This window comes from Bos indicus, chromosome 20, assembly GCF_029378745.1.
Source record: "Bos indicus isolate NIAB-ARS_2022 breed Sahiwal x Tharparkar chromosome 20, NIAB-ARS_B.indTharparkar_mat_pri_1.0, whole genome shotgun sequence".
NCBI lineage: Eukaryota > Metazoa > Chordata > Mammalia > Artiodactyla > Bovidae > Bos > Bos indicus.
The window spans coordinates 30,501,501-30,519,470 of NC_091779.1; the positions used below are offsets into that span (position 1 = coordinate 30,501,501).

Genomic DNA, 17,970 nt, shown 5'->3' on the forward strand with positions numbered 1-17,970 from the left:
ACCAAAAAGAGTAGTCTTGGTCCAGTGTAATTGCTGGAGGAAAAAACAGGTTAGATGCTTCATTTCTGGAGATGGATGAGAGACAGAAACTGGGAATAATGTTTCTGAATGGCTGCATCCTGAGATTGACAACTCAGTGACTCATCAAAGCATAATTCTTGCCCTACGAAGATGACACCATCCTTATGGCAGAAAGTGAAGAGGAACTAAAAAGCCTCTTGATGAAAGTGAAAGTGGAGAGTGAAAAAGTTGGCTTAAAGCTCAACATTCAGAAAACAAAGATCATGCTATCCGGCCCCATCACTTCATGGGAAATAGGTGAACAAACAATGGAAACAGTGTCAGACTTTATTTTCTTGGGCTCCAAAATCACTGCAGATGGTGACTGCAGCCATGAAATTAAAAGACGCTTACTCCTTGGAAGGAAAGTTATGACCAGCCTAGATAGCATATTCAAAAGCAGAGACATTACTTTGCCAACAAAGGTTCGTCTAGTCAAGGCTATGGTTTTTCCAGTGGTCATGTATAGATGTGAGAGTTGGACTGTGAAGAAGGCTGAGCACCGAAGAATTGATGCTTTTGAACTGTGGTGTTGGAGAAGACTCTTGAGAGTCCCTTGGACTGCAAGGAGATCCAACCAGTCCATTCTGAAGGAGATCAGCCCTGGGAGTTCTTTAGAAGGAATGATGCTAAAGCTGAAACTCCAGTACTTTGGCCACCTCATGCAAAGAGTTGACTCATTGGAAAAGACTCTGATGCTGGGAGGGATTGGGGGCAGGAGGAGAAGAGGATGACAGAGGATGAGATGGCTGGATGGCATCACTGACTCAATGGATGTGAGTCTGGGTGAACTGCGGGAGTTGGTGATGGACAGGGAGGCCTGGCGTGCTGCGATTCAGGGGGTCTCAAAGAGTCGGACACGACTGAGCGACTGAACTGAACTGAACTGAACAGTTAAAAAAAACACTGATTTACATGAAAATTATGATTCCAGATTATTTCCATTTGGAGTTCATCAGTTTTCAAAATCCTCCCCATTACTACAGTGATGCTGCTTCATTAGGTAGAATTTACCAATTAATAGGAGTTAATTTTTTTGTCACAATAACTCTTATTAGATTATCAAACTTTATTAAGATTTCACATATCACTCAAAATAAATCATATGTTGCTATTATTAAAGGAATTTGCTTTAAAATTAGCTTTTTCTAATATATTCTTTAAACTGTTACACATTTTAGATAAAATATTTCCTATTTGCCAGAATCCTTAGTGTCAGTAGAAGATGGTTGATACCTTGACTCTGACAACTCCCCACCCTTACTTCTTACAACTTCCTGCCTTGTTTCTCACTTTCCCCTAGGAGGCTGTCCAATTGGCATTCAATTTTGCATTAAAGCATACACCTGTAGAACTATAAGTTATTAATGCAACAACTCTGAAACATACTTTCCAAAAGTATTTTGTAGGCAAACTTGATCATCCTTAACAAAGAACAGAGAACATGGGAGAGATTCTGTCTTAAAAAATAGACAAGTCCTTTAGACTTGAAAGTTTAGAAAGTCACTCGCACATTCAAAGAAATTCGTAACAAGTCATTGTCCTTTAAGCACAAACTGGAATCAAGATTTCCAGGAGAAATATCAATAACCTCAGATATGCAGATGACACCACCCTGATGGCAGAAAGTGAAGAAGAACTAAAGAGCCTCTTGATGAAAGTGAAAGAGAGTGAAAAAATTGACTTAAAGCTCAACATTCAGAAAACTAAGATCATGGTATCTGGTCCCATCACTTCACGGCAAATAGATGGGGAAGCAATGATAACAGTGACAGAATTTATTTTCGAGGACTCCAAAATCACTGCAGATGGTGATTGCAGCCATGAAATTAAGACACTTACTCCTTGGAAGGAAAGTTATGACCAACCTAGATAGCATATTGAAAAGCAGAGACATTACTTTGCCAACAAAGGTCCGCTAGTCAAGACTATGGTTTTTCCAGTAGTCATGTATGGATGTGAGAGTTGGACTATAAAAGGAAGCTGAGCACCGAAGAATTGAAGCTTTTGAACTGTGGTGTTGGAGAAGACTCTTGAGAGTCCCTTGGCCTTCAAGAAGATCCAACCAGTCCATCCTAAAGGAGATCAGTCCTGAATATTCATTGGAAGGACAGATGCTGAAGCTGAAGCTCCAATACTTTGGCCACCTGATGTGAAGAACTGGCACATTTGAAAAGACCCTGATGCTGGGAAAGATTGAAGGTGGGAGTAGAAGGGGATGACAGAGGATGAGATGGTTGGATGGCATCACCAACTCAATGGACATGAGTTTGAGTAAACTCCAGGAATTGGTGATAGACAGGGAAGCTTGGCATGCTGCAGTCCATGGGGTCACAAAGAGTTGAACATGACTGAGCAGTGAACTGAACTGAACTGTCCTTTACCCACAAAATTATTGAATTCTGACTTACTGATATATGATGTATATAAAAGTTTATTTTCAGAACTCAAAAGAACTTAAATCATCCAGGTCTTCCTCTTTGTATTTTGAAGCATACTGAAGCTTTTCAAGCTTGCCCTAACTGATTATAGAGTAAGAAAAATGGTTAACTGATTGATGAATTCTTTGAATATTGTGTTCCTATTTTGTGCAAAACAGAAAGAAACCCAAGAGTTTCTGAGCATAAATACAATCTACCATGTGCAGTGCACTCTCAGAAATAATCAATCGAGGATTTGCCAATATTTATTTCACCAAAACATTTTTGCTTCTGCCAACTCAGTCCATTCATTCAGTTCAGTTCAGTTCAGTCACTCAGTCGTGTCCGACTCTTTGCAACCCCATGAGTCGCAGCACACCAGGCCTCCCTGTCCATCACCAATTCCCAGAGTTCACCCAGACCCAGTCCATCAAGTGAGTGATGCCATCCAGCCATCTCATCCTCTGTCATCCCCTTCTCCTCCTGCCCCCAATCCCTCCCAGCGTCAGAGTCTTTTCCAATCAGTCAACTCTTCGCGTGAGGTGGCCAAAGTACTGGAGTTTCAGCTTTAGCATCATTCCTTCCAAAGAACTCCCAGGGCTGATCTCCTTCAGAATGGACTGGTTGGATCTCCTTGCAGTCCAAGGGACTCTCAAGCGTCTTCTCCAACACCACAGTTCAAAAGCATCAATTCTTCAGTGCTCAGCCTTCTTCACAGTCCAACTCTCACATCTATACATGACCACTGGAAAAACCATAGCCTTGACTAGACGGACCTTTGTTGTCAAAGTAATGTCTCTGCTTTTGAATATGCTATCTAGGTTGGTCATAACTTTTCTTCCAAGGAGTAAGCGTCTTTTAATTTCATGGCTGGAGTCACCATCTGCAGTAATTCTACTTGTTCTCATTTAAAAATCTGTAATTCTTTGCTGAAATCAACCATTTTCATTCTAACAATTTCCAGTTAAAAAGCATACATAGGGCTTATCATATAATTTACTGATAGTATTTACTTGCCTTTTTTGGCAGGTGAAACAAATATCAGCCTAAATATTTGCCCCAGATTCCTATCATTGCCTTGTTTTATACCCTCTGCTTATGACATAAATAAAGCACATTAGATTTCCTTCCCTGAGACTCAGACATCATCATCCATGGCATGCCAAATCCTTGGGAGGAAAAGCACATTATTAAGTTGTTAAAGACTATTATCTTGATGAGTCATTTTGTCAGTTGGTTTTCCAGCAGAATTCCCTTGTGGAAACAGGAAAGAAGCAAGAAATATGATGGAGAGGCAACACAGTCAGAGACAGAGACGAAAACAATCTGAAAGTGAGAGGAGATAGGTACTGGGTCCCTCATAATTGACCTATGTCACTTACTCACCTTGTATGTAAGTTATAAAACCTCAGTATCATCATCCAGTTTTTCATCTGTAATTGAGAATAATCCAACCTCCTTAGATGACCATTGTGAAAATTAAAGAAATAAAGTAAAAAAAAAAGAGTACTTTTTAACATGTGCAAATAAATGTGTTTGTCCCTTGAAGACAACTACTAGCATAAGGAATGGGATATCAAAAATACAGATACTGATTTAATATCTTGTAATAACCTCTAATGGAAAAGAAACTGAAAGACACACATGTACATGTCTACACATGTATTTTCTTCTCCAGGGGATCTTCCCAAACCTGGGTTTGCTGCATTGCAGGCAGATTCTTTACTGTCTGAGCTACCAGGGAAGCCCAAAATAACCTATAATGGAAAAGAATCTGAAACACATACACACCCATATATGCATATATGTTGTTGTTGTTCAGTTGCTAAGTTGGATCTGACTCTTTGCAACACCATATGTATATGAATTGCTTTGCTGAATACTTGAACATAACATGACATTGTAAATCAACTACACTTCAATAAAGCAAAACAGAACAAAAGTACAGATACTGTCTCCCTCACTCTTCACACTCTTTCCTTGTTTGAGCTTGCCAAAAGAGATCTGTCTTACTCTATTAATGAGGAGGTGTGCTGTGTTAGGTCACAGGCTTCCTATAGGATATAAGAACAGAATGGTCTACGGCATGTAGTCTGGCCCAAGTCTCTCTAGTGATGTCAGCTTTGCTCTGGGGCATGAAAGCCCTTCTACTGGCCATAACATGGCTTGTCAGCATGTGAAGAAAGAAAAAAAGGTGTCTGTGTCTAAAGGACACTCTCTCTTTTTGGGAAAAGTATAAGCACACAATATGCTGACCACATTTAGGATGGTGTTTCTAATGATAGGAAGTACAGGATAAATGCTAACTTATATCAGCTTTCTGATTTTATAGGCTAAGCCAGTGGGAATTTGTGTGTCTTATTCAGAATTTACATAGCCTGTTGAAGAAGAAGTTTCAAACTCTGTGACTGTTAGAGGAAAACTTTCCTCTCATAATAATTAAGAAAGCACTGAGCTCTAGGCAATTTCTAATTGTTTTATATGTACTCTCATTTAATCCTCATAAAACTAGAAAGGAGGTACTAATATGCTGCTCATTTTACAAATGGAATTGAGACATAGGCAGTTGAGTGACTTCTCCTGTGGCCATTCACTGATGAGTGCAAAGCCAGGGTTCAAATGCAGTCTGGACTCAGAGGCCTTTGCTAATCACAGTGTACTTCTCTTCCCTGAGACAGCTTTCCCAAGAGTTCAAAAAGAAGCAGCAGGTATAGTACCTGGGGTCTCTTTACCTAAGCTAGGGTGGCATTTTAAGTAGATAGTTTACCTACCAACTTTTCAGAGGAAATTATCTTTAGATGCACTAACCAAAATTTGTGTATTAGGAGAAAAGATCTCTTATCTGTCAGTTCCCAGTTCCTTTAGTTTTTCATTCTTTCTAAGAAAAAAAGAAACTAAAGCTTTCAAAAGTATTGATGGATTCTGTCCCAACCTAGACTAGCAATTCTGTTATTTTAAAGACAATGTGGACATTGGGATTAGTCTCTCTGTATTTTAGAATGTCAGTACATTTGCCAAAAATAAATTTATCAGTTAAATGCAGCCAAGAGATTTAGTTTATCTGAGTCCTACAAAGAAGAAATAGCTTACCAGTGTTTTTACAGATTGAAGTAAATCTGACATATTATTGACATATGCTATAGATTTAGTTTAATACCATAGTACAGATGTGTGCTCTGATAATTTTTTTGTAAAATCTAGGCTAAGATGAGTAGAGTTGTTTCAATATTTATAGGGTTGAAAATGCAGAGTTAGCAAAGGAAGTATTTTAATTAAAACAATATTTCCCCTCTATGCTCAGAGTAAAATGCAGGGGAATTCATTTAAAGACTATTTTTTTCCTCATATAGTGACTGTGTTTTAGGCACAGTGAAAAAGGTGTGTTTCCCACCCCACCCCACCCCCATCTTTTTGATTTTGCAACCATTAAAAATGAACAATAGCTTCTTCTGACCTTTATTTCTTTCAATTAAGTATATGTGACTCTTTAAGTTCAGCCTTTTTAAATTGTATGTTTTAGGTATCCTGGAGATAACTTCAGTGGAAATCGGAGTTGTTGCTGTGAAAGCCATTAACAGCAACTATTATTTAGCCATGAACAAGAAGGGGAAACTCTATGGCTCGGTAAGTATTCTGCTTTTAATTGAAAAATCCAGTTCAGTAAATTATTACCATAGTTTTGCAATGTTTCCCCAGCCATTAAATAGCTTTGTTATCATTCTGTTGCTAGTAAATAGAAGCACAAAGGGCTAGTCACCAAGAGTTTCAAGGGCGGGCAAGGCAGCTCTTTCAACTCTTATAATCTCCTCTGTGGTTCACTCATTAGTCTACCACACAGGCTGGCACTCATATCAGTCAAAGATTTGAATGCTAATATTCTGAATGTTCTGAGCTAACCAGTCAGACTCTCACGGAAGCATTTGGCCAAATTGCTGTGGTTGCTGCAGACAACTTGAAGAATCATTGAAAATAAAGATCTTGGACTGAGCAGAAACCCACATGCTATGTATGTTTGTGTATTATAGCAAGAGATAAAATAGCAGCATAAGTGTTTTGTATTCTGTTAAAATCTGAAATGGAAAGACACGTCAAGAAATTCATAATTTTCTGTGCTGTTAATCAACTTCAGAATTTTATTTATCTGAACAATAATTATTAATTCACTGATGGAGCTATTACCCAGCCAGTGCTTTGGGTACATACACCCTCTGTGGTCCATAGCAAGTATCAGGGAATATCACTTTAAAATGTGTAAATAAACTTATTTTGTTGATTAGTATTAGGATTACTGCAGTGCCTGCCTAGGGCCAGCAGCTCTCAAACTTGAGTGTCAGAATCACCTGGTGGATTTGTTAAAACACTTTCCCAGATTTTCTGATTCAGTTAAGTCTGTAAGACTTTGCATTTCTAACGAGTTTCCATGTTTTACCAATTGGTACCCCCAATTTGAGAATCATTGGAAATTGGTCCTGTCATTGGTCTGGATATACAATAGCTTTGTATTTCATTCCTGTAAAACCCATTTATAATTGGAGAATCAGGCATACTTTGGGTCAATTTCTTTGATAGAGTAAATGCTTTTTGGGTGAATGGGTCAGAAAAATTTTAGTTATTTTTTTCCATTGTATGTAGCTCTACTACTGAACCTAGAAGTCTAATGGACCATTTAGTCCATTAGTCTTAAGGCTATAAGGCTTAAGTCCATAAGGCTCCATTTGGGGGTTCATAGCATAACCACTTTGAAGATATTCTTGTTTTTCTTTTCAATAAACATGCAGAGGTCCCTTTCCTCCTTAATCTACTATATCAGAATTACTGAGCAAGAGGTCCAGGTATATATTCTTTGAAGACATACTAATACACAGTCAAAACCAATGCTTTAAAGTAAAACCTAATAAAAATTTAGATTGAGAGAGACATGTAAAATTTTTAATTGCAATAAAAGATTGAAATGATTTTTAATTGATAAAGTATACTTTTAAACGGAGAAGGCAATGGCACCCCACTCCAGTACTCTTGCCTGGAAAATCTCATGGACGGAGGAGCCTGGTAGGCTGCAATCCATGGGGTCGCTAAGAGTCGGACACAACTGAGCGACTTCCCTTTCACTTTTCACTTTCATGCATTGGAGAAGGAAATGGCAACCCACTCCAGTGTTCTTGCCTGGAGAATCCCAGGGGCGGGGGAGCCTGGTGGGCTGCCGTCTATGGGGTCGCACAGAGTCGGACATGACTGAAGTGACTTAGCAGCAGCAGCATACTTTTAAAAAGTGACATCAAGGAAAAATGGATAACTCTCAAATGTCATAAAAATATTTAATACTTTTCCTTCCATTCCCCCACTTTTTCTTCTGTTCCAACACAGTTCATGCCCTGAGTCTATGCCTCTTCTTGAGCTCTAAGGCCTGTGACTTGTTTCATTCTCTATTTCTAACATAGATGCCCAGTTGCTTTCTATCACATCATACCATTTTAATGATCTCCAATGGCATTTATCAGATATTTCTCTCAATAATGTGCTTGTTGTTGACTGTCTTCTCAGAGTAGATTGTGAAATTTGAGAGGACAAGGTTTGCCTTGTCCCACATGATTTCTTTAGCACTTGGAACCGTACAATAAACAGATAGTACAATGCGTAAACTTAACTACCTCTCCAAGTAGTTCAACTCATCACAGCTAACACACTCCACTTCTAGCCTGTCTCAGAAATGAGCTCTTTCTCTAACCATTGTGCACTGTTTTTTCTATTTTGCATTACCACCAGGAAGAGTAAAAAAAGTATGGCTTGTTCAAAACTAAATTAAAAATCTACTAAAATTCAATGTCTTATTCAGGGCAGAATAGGACTAGGAGCTACCAGAATTATTCCTGAGTACACGTTCTATATAATTCTGTATGGACAGAAGAGCCTGGCAGGCAACAGTCCCTAAGGTTGCAAAGAGTCAGACATGACTGAGCAACTAACTTTCATTTTCACTTTTCATCAGGTAACAACTCTTGTAATCCCTCTATATTTTTTCCAGATAATTTCCACTGATTCCATCGCCTTCTTGAAAATAGCAATTAGGTAAAAGCCCAAAGTGACTGATTAAACCAACTCTATAAATTCTATTCTCTTAAATACTTTCCTTGATTCCCTTTTGGGAAACATATATCTCCCTTATATTTTCATTATTTGCCTTCTGATCCATGTGTCAATTGTATTATATTGTATATCAAGTTTTCTCCTGACTGATGGACTTAAATAAATACTGATAGTTTATAAAACTGAATTATATAGAATAAGTGCTTATAGGGCATGGTTTAAAAACTGAAGAAATTTCCCAGGTAATCCCAAGAAAATCTAAAAATCTTTTTTAAACTATCAAAACTCTACTTTTGAGATCTTGCTCTAGCCTAGATTTTTTTTAAAACCTTTAATATTTATTATTCACCTAAATGCTGTAAACAACTATAGATTCCTAGGTCTCCTCCAGAGATTCTGATAGAAAAATTTGACCAATAGTCTATTCAACAATCTAAACACCAGAGATGAAGAGTCTGATACAAGTGTAATTCACTTTCAGAAACATTTCTCAATAAATTAATTTTAAGGAAAAATAAATTTAGCATCCATTCATACTTTTTTATATATAGCTCCATTTCAAATATAAATTCTTCCATAGTCTCTAAACTATACCTTCTTTATTGAAAAAATATAATTGCTCATGTAAAAAAATCCTCTTTGCTTTTAAATCCATATAGTTTCAGACAGACTAGGATCAATTAAGAGAAAAAATAAATTAAGAATTCAGATCATCTCTAATGCATAAATTTTGGGGATGTTAAAATCATTACCTTTAATAATTTACCTTTTCTTCTTACTTTCAGCCAAATAAGTCATCACTTGAACATTACATTTAAATATTCTTTATAGAGGAGAAGCATAGAGGATAGATTCCAGAAAACAAAGCTTAAACTGATAACATTAAACTATACCTGCTCATTATGGTTCTGATAATGTTCAAAATTAGGATCTACTCTGCAGAAAACTTGAATTATTTAAATATACACATAGTCAAAATTTCTAAAAGTCCTGAAGTGAGAAATACTGAACTGCACAGTAGAGGTTTCAACTGAAAGATGCCTGTAGTCTCCATATGTATATAGATACAGATGCCCTTGGTTTCCATAGAGAAGATAGATACAGAAGGAAGAAAGCCCCAGTTCCTTTTTAACTGCTTTAGTTTGGGTATAAAGGAAAAGGAATATTTCTAAAGTCAGAGTTTTGAAATTAGTAAGGAATCTCCTTTTTGCTATTCCCTCCTGAGAGAAAATCTGGATTTCTACAATCTAGATTTCTAAAATGAATGAGATATCAATCTTTGTCACTAAAGATACCCTTAAAAAAACTGTGCCATTTGAAATGAAGCCAAAGGACTATGGCTATAAAGTGGAATTTCTCAGGGTTCAAGTCTTCAGATTTATACTATATAAGCTGTGCTGTTGTTGTTGTTAAGTCGCATCAGTCGTGTCCGACTCTGTGCAACCCCATAGACGGCAGCCCACCAGGCTCCCCCGTCCCTGGGATTCTCCAGGCAAGAACACTGGAGTGGGTTGCCATTTCCTTCTCCAATGCATGAAAGTGAAAAGTGAAAGTGAAGTCACCTCAGTCGTGTCTGACTCTTCGTGATCCCATGGACTGCAGCCTACCAGGCTCCTCCATCCATGGGATTTTCCAGGCAAGAGTACTGGAGTGGGGTGCCATCCCCTTCTCCGATAAGCTGTGCTAGTCACAGACTTATAGTTTCTCTGACACAGGAATTCACAAAGCAAGGTTGTCTCATGTCCTACTGTTCAACTATTCCTAAACCTCAGAGTAAAATTGGTCAAAATTCCAAGTTATGGAAAATTGTCAATAATTTACAAAATTGAGAAATCTGGTATTTGGAAAAGAGAAGGATATCCCTCACTCCCAGGGTCTCTTGTTTATCTAGAGCTATTATGGTTTTAAGATCTGCTTTCTTAACAATGTATGTATATTTATTGTGGATTTATAGGTAAATAAAATTTGCAAACTTGATAAGCCCACCTTTTCCCTGTAATTCTGTTTTTCCTATGGAACCTCAATTATTACTCTGAAAAAAAAAAAGGATGATAATAACATTCTTTATTATTCGTTCATCATAAACATTGTTACTAGAATGCTTGTTTCTTAATAATCATTCTAGGCACTTAAACATGTCATACTCAAAGCACATCAGCTCCTTAAAAGGGCCCCAAATGTGGTTATGATGATCGATAAAAGTAAATCATGTGCCTTCTAATGTAGAATGTTTTGTCCTTTTGGTTCACTCTTCTGTTGGTGATGATTTGTATAAGCACACGACTTATGTCCAGATGACAAAAGCAAATAAAACCCAGCAAGTGGAGTTCTCTGGATGGTTTGTGTAAAATGGAACCAAGTGTCATCACCACAGGAATAAAGGATTTTCTTCTTCCCTTGCAGAAAGAATTTAATAATGACTGTAAGCTGAAGGAGAGGATAGAGGAAAACGGATACAATACCTATGCATCTTTTAACTGGCAGCACAATGGGAGGCAGATGTATGTGGCATTGAATGGAAAAGGAGCTCCTAGAAGAGGACAGAAAACACGAAGGAAAAACACCTCAGCTCATTTTCTTCCGATGGTGGTACACTCATAGAAGAAGGCAATGATTGCAGATGCAGTATAACCAAAGGCTCTTTATGAGGCACAGTTGGTATTCTTTATGAAGACAGTACTTCACAAGGCAAAGACACATTGCAAATGTCTGCTTGCTTGAAAGAAAGGAAGCCTTTGAAGGTTTTTGTACTCTCTGCTGACATATGATGTTCTCTTAGTTAGTTCTGTGTCCTGCCTTGTGATCACAATATAAGCAGATAAAATGGATGGAATTTATTCCCAAGTGAACAATATTGTGGCTGAGTTTTGGGGTCAAGTTTTTGTTTATGTTTTTGTTTTTATCCTCTGAGATAGAACTTAAAGGACAAGGAACAATCTGTTGAATGAATTTCGGGAAAGTTATTTATGGAATACGAACTCATATCAAAGACATTCATTGCTCATTCAAGCCTAATGATTCAATGAGCAGTAAGACATGCAAGCATTTACTGGAAAGCACTTGGGTCATATCATATGCACAACCAAAGGAGCTTTGCGCGTGACATCATGGAAGAATCGGATAGGATTAACAAATATAAACATGGTAGTGTAAAACTGTTCTAACCAAACAAATAGTAATGGTATGCTTGTGCATTCTGCCTTCATCCTTTTCTATTTCCTTCTAAGTTATTTATTTAATAGGATGTTAAATATCTTTTGGGGTTTTAAAGAGTATCCTCAGCAGCTGCTCTCTGTTTTACCTTTTCTTTTTCTTTAGCACACCACATGCATATTCATGACAAAGTGTTTTTAAAACTTGGCAAACACTTCAAGAATAGGAGATAAAATTGGGGAAAGAGTGTGAGTGCCCCACGTGCTGTCTGTTGACTTCACCTGCACTTCTGCCATAAGAACCATCAACAAGAAACATGACAATACTACGACATGGCCTGAGTGAGAGATATCCGCCATCATTTACAAACATACATCACTCCTAAGGCTTCCTTTCCTAAGCAATAGACCCAAAAACCAAATTCTTCTCTTAATCAATCAGTGAGCCTCCAAAAGTACAGTAAAAGAAAGAAAATTAATTGTCAAGTGCATTTTAGTAGCATAGGCTCATTATTTACTAATGATTTCTGCCGTATGTCACAGTGGTAAATGATGACGAGGCTGTCTGCCTATGTAAGAACACTTTACAAGTCTCACATAGTGTATCTCCCCACAGGAACTGTCAAGGAATTTGGTATGAAGTGCAACCCTCCTCCCCCACAGGGGCTTAAACTGAGCAAATATATCCTGGTATATGTGTAACTATATGCTGAAATTTGTTCAAATGGTATGATCTAGTCTTTGCAAAACCAAATAAAACTTATTTTCTGTAAATTTTAAGAGCTTTGGAAGGTTCCATAATGTAACCTTATTGAAATTCATTTTGTTAGAGCAGGTATAGAAAACAGTACAGAAAAGCATACCAGTCATCATCACATTGTATTCCACTAAATAAATACTTAAACCTTATTTGCAGTGTCTGTAGTGATTTTTAAAAGTGTAGAAAAATACTATTTGTTCTAAATACTTTAAGTGATAACTATAAGATTATACTGATACTGCAGTTTTATCTTAATATTTCTTGTTTTGAAAAGGTCTGTTTATTTTTATTATTTGACACAGTATTTTGGTACAAAGGAAAGACTTACTAAATGTGTCTTTTTACTAAAGTTTAAGCTCTAGAAAGTCTGGTGTTTTATCATCTTCTCTAATAACTTAATTGTGTCGATGCTTAACCAGCACTTCCAGTTAATCTGTTATTGAAAAATTAGCTTTATTGAGAAATTTTCCCATAAAGTAATTCCATTAAAGATCATATTTTTCTCATTCCTTAAAAAAGTTGGGATTTCAAAGGAAATGCATTTGAGGCAGAATGTTTTGGCTTATGATAAACTTGCATTTTATGGTACTTGGCTTCCAAGTTGCTTTTTGACAAATGGGATTCTAAAAATGTTTAATTTTGTGGTTGGAATCTGTATGTTGAAATTTCATTGGTAACTGAGTCTGAACGCTATACTGTAATGCATTCCTATGAGAACTAGATTATCTTTGTTGTTTTATTTTAAAATAATAATTGCACCTGACACATGAACATGGACCACCCGCAACCAAAATTAAATGTTTGGTGAGACAAATACAGTATTAGATGACCATGGTAACAGCACATAGGGTGCACACTGGATTCGTATTTCACATAGCCATTCAGATTACCAAGAGACTGTGTGTAAACAGTCATCATCCTAGTACTCAAAACACTGAAACAGCTTCTAGCAAAATGTATCAAAGCTTGCAGAAGCCAAAAATAGAAAACATCTCCTTTACCTCTCCCCTGTCTCACCCCCAGAATAAACACATGGACAGAAAAAAAGATAGAAACAGTTTAGTAAAGAGTAATTAGATTCTCCTGCATTTAAAATGGCATCTTTGCTTGATATTGAGATAGAAATCTGGTCCCCCCCTTGCAGCTGGATTGTGCTACTGAAGGAAAAGCAGCTCCGGTCCTGAATGGTTTTTTGTTTTTTGTTTTTTGTTTTTAAATCATGATTTTGGTAGCTCTGCCTCTGTAGGAAGTGTGAGCCCTGGCTACAATGTCAGGGTGCATCAGCCACAAATGTGTATCCATCTGAATGTTGATTTCAAGGAGACTCCTCATAAAGATATAGATTCCCTCCCTCCTCCTACCTCCCAAAAGGCTGAACAGTGTATAGTATGTTACATTTAAATAAATCAATAAAAATACTGGGTAAAGAAAATAAAAATATTGTCCTTGTTTGTTTTATTAGCCTAAGACTATACCTGGTAATTAAGAGAGATGCTCACGTGTTGTGTGCTAGGCAGGATGTGGTTAAATGCCCCACAGCCCCAAACAACAACAGAAAAAAAGTCACTTAAACATTTGTAAGGTTTCTTTAATGCTTTACACGTGTGAGTCAGCTATCCTTACTCTAATAACAACCAAATGCTTTTTGATTTTTTCTAAGTATTCAGGTCCACCTAGTTTACACAGTGGATAAAGAAGGATGAATTGAAAACAAGGATGGCTTGTGAAACAATGAAAGACTTTTGGAGGAAAGCCAGGAGCCTGCAAAATCTGATTTCAAGGGGATGGAATAAGCCAATGAGTTTGATTTGAAAACTAGAGAGAGAAAAATACATAATATTGCAAGTTGGGGCCAGGATCCAAGCAAGGGTGTGTGTGTGTGTGTGTGTGTGTGTGTGTGTGCGCGCGCGCACACGCGTGTTAGTCTCTCAATTGTGTCTGACTTTTTGTGACTCCATGGACTGTAGCTCACCAGGCTTCTCTGTCCATGGAATTCTCCAGGCAAGTGGAGTGGATTGCCATTCCCTTTTTCAGGATATCCTTCTGATCCAGGAATGGAACCCTGATCTCCCACATTGCCCACAGATTCTTTACCATTTGAGCCACCAGGGAAGCTCCAAGCAAGGTTATGGACACCATTTAAATATATCATCACTAATATACACAGTTTATAATTTGGATGTTTCTTTATTCAGGTTTTATGATCATTCAGCAAAAATTGAAATTGCCTTTGCCTTATCTAAGAAGATTTTAGCTTATCTAAGCTTTGTTTAAAAAAAGTTATTTGTAGAAGTCATGAAATATTTGAGGAGATACCTAGAGTATTAGAATAGTAAAACATTTACATGAAAACAAGTATCCTGTTGATTAAGGATTCTTGTCAGTTTCACTAGACAAGACTGTTTTTAACTTAAAGTAAGATTTAAGGGGGGAAAGAAGATATTTTGAAAAGATACTGGAAACAAAAGGGCAATTTTGTTCCACCAGAACTGAGAGATGAAGCAACTAAAGTCCTCTTCCTCCTAGGCACGCATTTCCTCTTACCTCTGATTGGCTTTATTTGCTTGACTGCTGCCTGTCTCCATTTTATTTCTTTCTAATTGTAAAGGCCCCAAATCTCAAATCTCTTTTTCTCAAGATTCCAAAATGGAAGCATCCAAGGTATGCCAAGTTTGGGTGAGGTACTAACCTTTAAAGCAATCAGTAGGACAAGGCATATGGGCACTATGATTGGTCAAGCTTTAGTCACATGTCCCAGAGTTCCATGGTGTGGATTTTGGCAGTCCACACTACTGGAACTGGTGAAAAACGGTGTACCAAAAAAAGGTGGTGCTGGGCATATACAAAATCAAAAACAATTCTTAGCTACATCTATCTAAATGAGACTACTGACTTAATCTTGCATATTTGCTAATGCTAACTAGGCTTCATCCTTTCCTTCAAATCAGAGAGAGCTCAAGATTTTTAAAGGCATTTTTTTTAAAGGGAGAAATAGCATTCTTTTTTTTTTGTTTCTGTATCAAAGCCAATAATAGGATCATGAATACAGGCATGCTCACTATAATTCTGCAACTGGTCATTGAGTGAGATGAATGCAAGTTTCAGTTCAGTTCAGTTCAGTCGCTCAGTCGTGTCCGACTTTGCAACCTCATGAATCGCAGCAGGCTAGGCCTCCCTGTCCATCACCAACTCCCGGAGTTCACTCAGCCTCACGTCCATCGAGTCAGTGATGCCATCCAGCCATCTCATCCTCTGTCGTCCCCTTCTCCTCCTGCCCCCAATCCCTCCCAGCATCAAGGTCTTTTCCAATGAGTCAACTCTTCGCATGAGGTGGCCAAAGTACTGGAGTTTCAGCGTTAGCAACATTCCTTTCAAAGAACACTGAGGGCTGATCTCCCTTAGAATGGACTGGTTGGATCTCCTTGCAGTCCAAGGGACTCTCAAGAGTCTTCTCCAACACCACAGTTCAAAACCATCAATTCTTTAGCACTCAGCTTTCTTCACAGTCCCAAATCTCACATCCATACATGACTACTGGAAAAATGATAGCCTTGACTAGACGAACCTTTGTTGGCAAAGTAATGTCTCTGCTTTTGAATATGCTATCTAGGTTGGTCATAACTTTCCTTCCAAGGAGTAAGCGTCTTTTAATTTCATGGCTGCAGTCACCATCTGCAGTGATTTTGGAGCCCCCAAAAATAAAGTCTGACACTGTTTCCACTGTTTCCCCATCTATTTGCCATGAAGTGATGGGACCAGATGCCATGATCTTCGTTTTCTGAATGTTGAGCTTTAAGCCAACTTTTTCACTCTCCTCTTTCACTTTTGCAAGTTTGCACTAAGTCAAAATATAGTTCTCATACTAAGTATCAGTCTATATTACAACAGCATGACATTATAAATATTTCTTTACATTTATCCCAAGAGTATGTACTAGTATTTTCAAATATATCAATGGGAAGAGGAAAATCTGAAACTCAAATGTCATTCAATTTTCAAAAATTGTAAAATGAAAAAGGATAAAAGTGAAAACCTGTTCTATATCTCTCATTAGGCTTTATGTATATTCAATATAAGAGAAAAGAAAGCTGTATAACATGAATTTCTCTTTTCTGTTGCTGATTAGAAAATAATAAAACACAAAATGCAGTTGCAAGTGCACAATCTACTGAAAACACCTTTACAAACACCACATTAAAATGGAATAATCATGATCAAACTAATGAGATCAGAGGAGCTGGTCTCATTCCTAAGTGACTAATACTGAATATTTCCATGTGGCTGTTCCATGATAGTGGCTGTTCTATGATCAGAGCAACAATTCCATACACAAAGAGAAAAGCCTTATGCCAACCATCTATGTATGTGGCCTGTATTATCTTACACATTTTTATTATCCTCCACAAAAGAGCCTGTGTTCATTTTTTAATAGAGGCAACTGCATCCTCTAGAGAGGAGAACAGCAAATGAAGAATCAAAACATCCCATGGGCCTCATTACAACTGTAAATTGAACATATGCTTTTGTACAACTTGGGCAGTGACCCTAGTTGTAGAATAACCAACTACAGTAGGGTCTTAACCATCCTAAAGTTTAGTTTTAATTACCTTATACACATCTTAAATGCATAGATAACAATTTTTGAAATTATTTCATTATCATTTCTGGGTCAATTTAAGATGCTGACAATGAAAATATTCATGGAGAGGTCTTTCAAGGAGCAGAAAATTAAAATCAATATTTCATGAGATATTATAAATCAAAAAAGACTATTTTTTATGGCTACAGGAGGCATTTAGGTGAAGGGTCACTTATCAACTCAACATCATAAATATTTTAACATCTGGTATTTAAACACTAGGCTTTTTTTTTTAGTCAAGTATCTTTATTTTTAAATTTAAATTTAAAAAGTGAAGGACAAAAGCAGTAAAAATTACCTTTAAGTGAAAGTGAAGTCACTCAGTCGTGTCCGACTCTTTGCGACCCTATGGACTGTAGCCTACCAGGCTTCTCCCTCCATGGGATTTTCCAGGCAAGAAGTACTGGAGTGGTTTGCCATTTCCTTCTCCAAAACACTAGACTTTTCAACTACTTTTTTTTTCAGAGACATGATAAATATGTAAGACAATGGTATTTATTGGGGAGATTTCCAACTGGGAATAATGAAAGAGAAACACAAATGGTATAGCAAATAAATATGCAAACATCTTACTTGCTTTTCTGATAAATTGAAAATTTGAAATAAAATGTATTTTACAATGCAAGCCTACCCTCTTAAAGAAAACAAATGAAATTAAGTTTTTTTTTTTTTTTTTAATACTAGTATTTTAAAGTCAGTATCTGCCATCCTTCCTCCTCATCCTACCCTAGGAAAGTTCTACATTCCAGCCTCCAGGATCTCCTAAAAAAACCGTCAAATCACAACATTTCAACTGCAGCAGTTTATGACTCACAAAGTATGGACTTTAATACCTACTTCATCTATATCAAATGA

General features: G+C 37.2%; 1 protein-coding gene across 1 annotated transcript in view; it reads left to right on the top strand.

Moving 5' to 3' along the window:
- FGF10 (fibroblast growth factor 10) overlaps positions 1 to 13,795 on the top strand; it is a 98,037-nt gene extending 84,242 nt beyond the window's left edge. The window contains exons 2-3 of the mRNA XM_019983110.2: positions 6,001 to 6,104; positions 10,968 to 13,795. Coding sequence (XP_019838669.1) covers positions 6,001 to 6,104; positions 10,968 to 11,165 — 302 coding nt within the window. The 3' untranslated portion in view covers positions 11,166 to 13,795. The remainder of the gene's footprint in view (positions 1 to 6,000; positions 6,105 to 10,967) is intronic.
- The last annotated feature ends 4,175 nt before the right edge of the window (positions 13,796 to 17,970 follow it).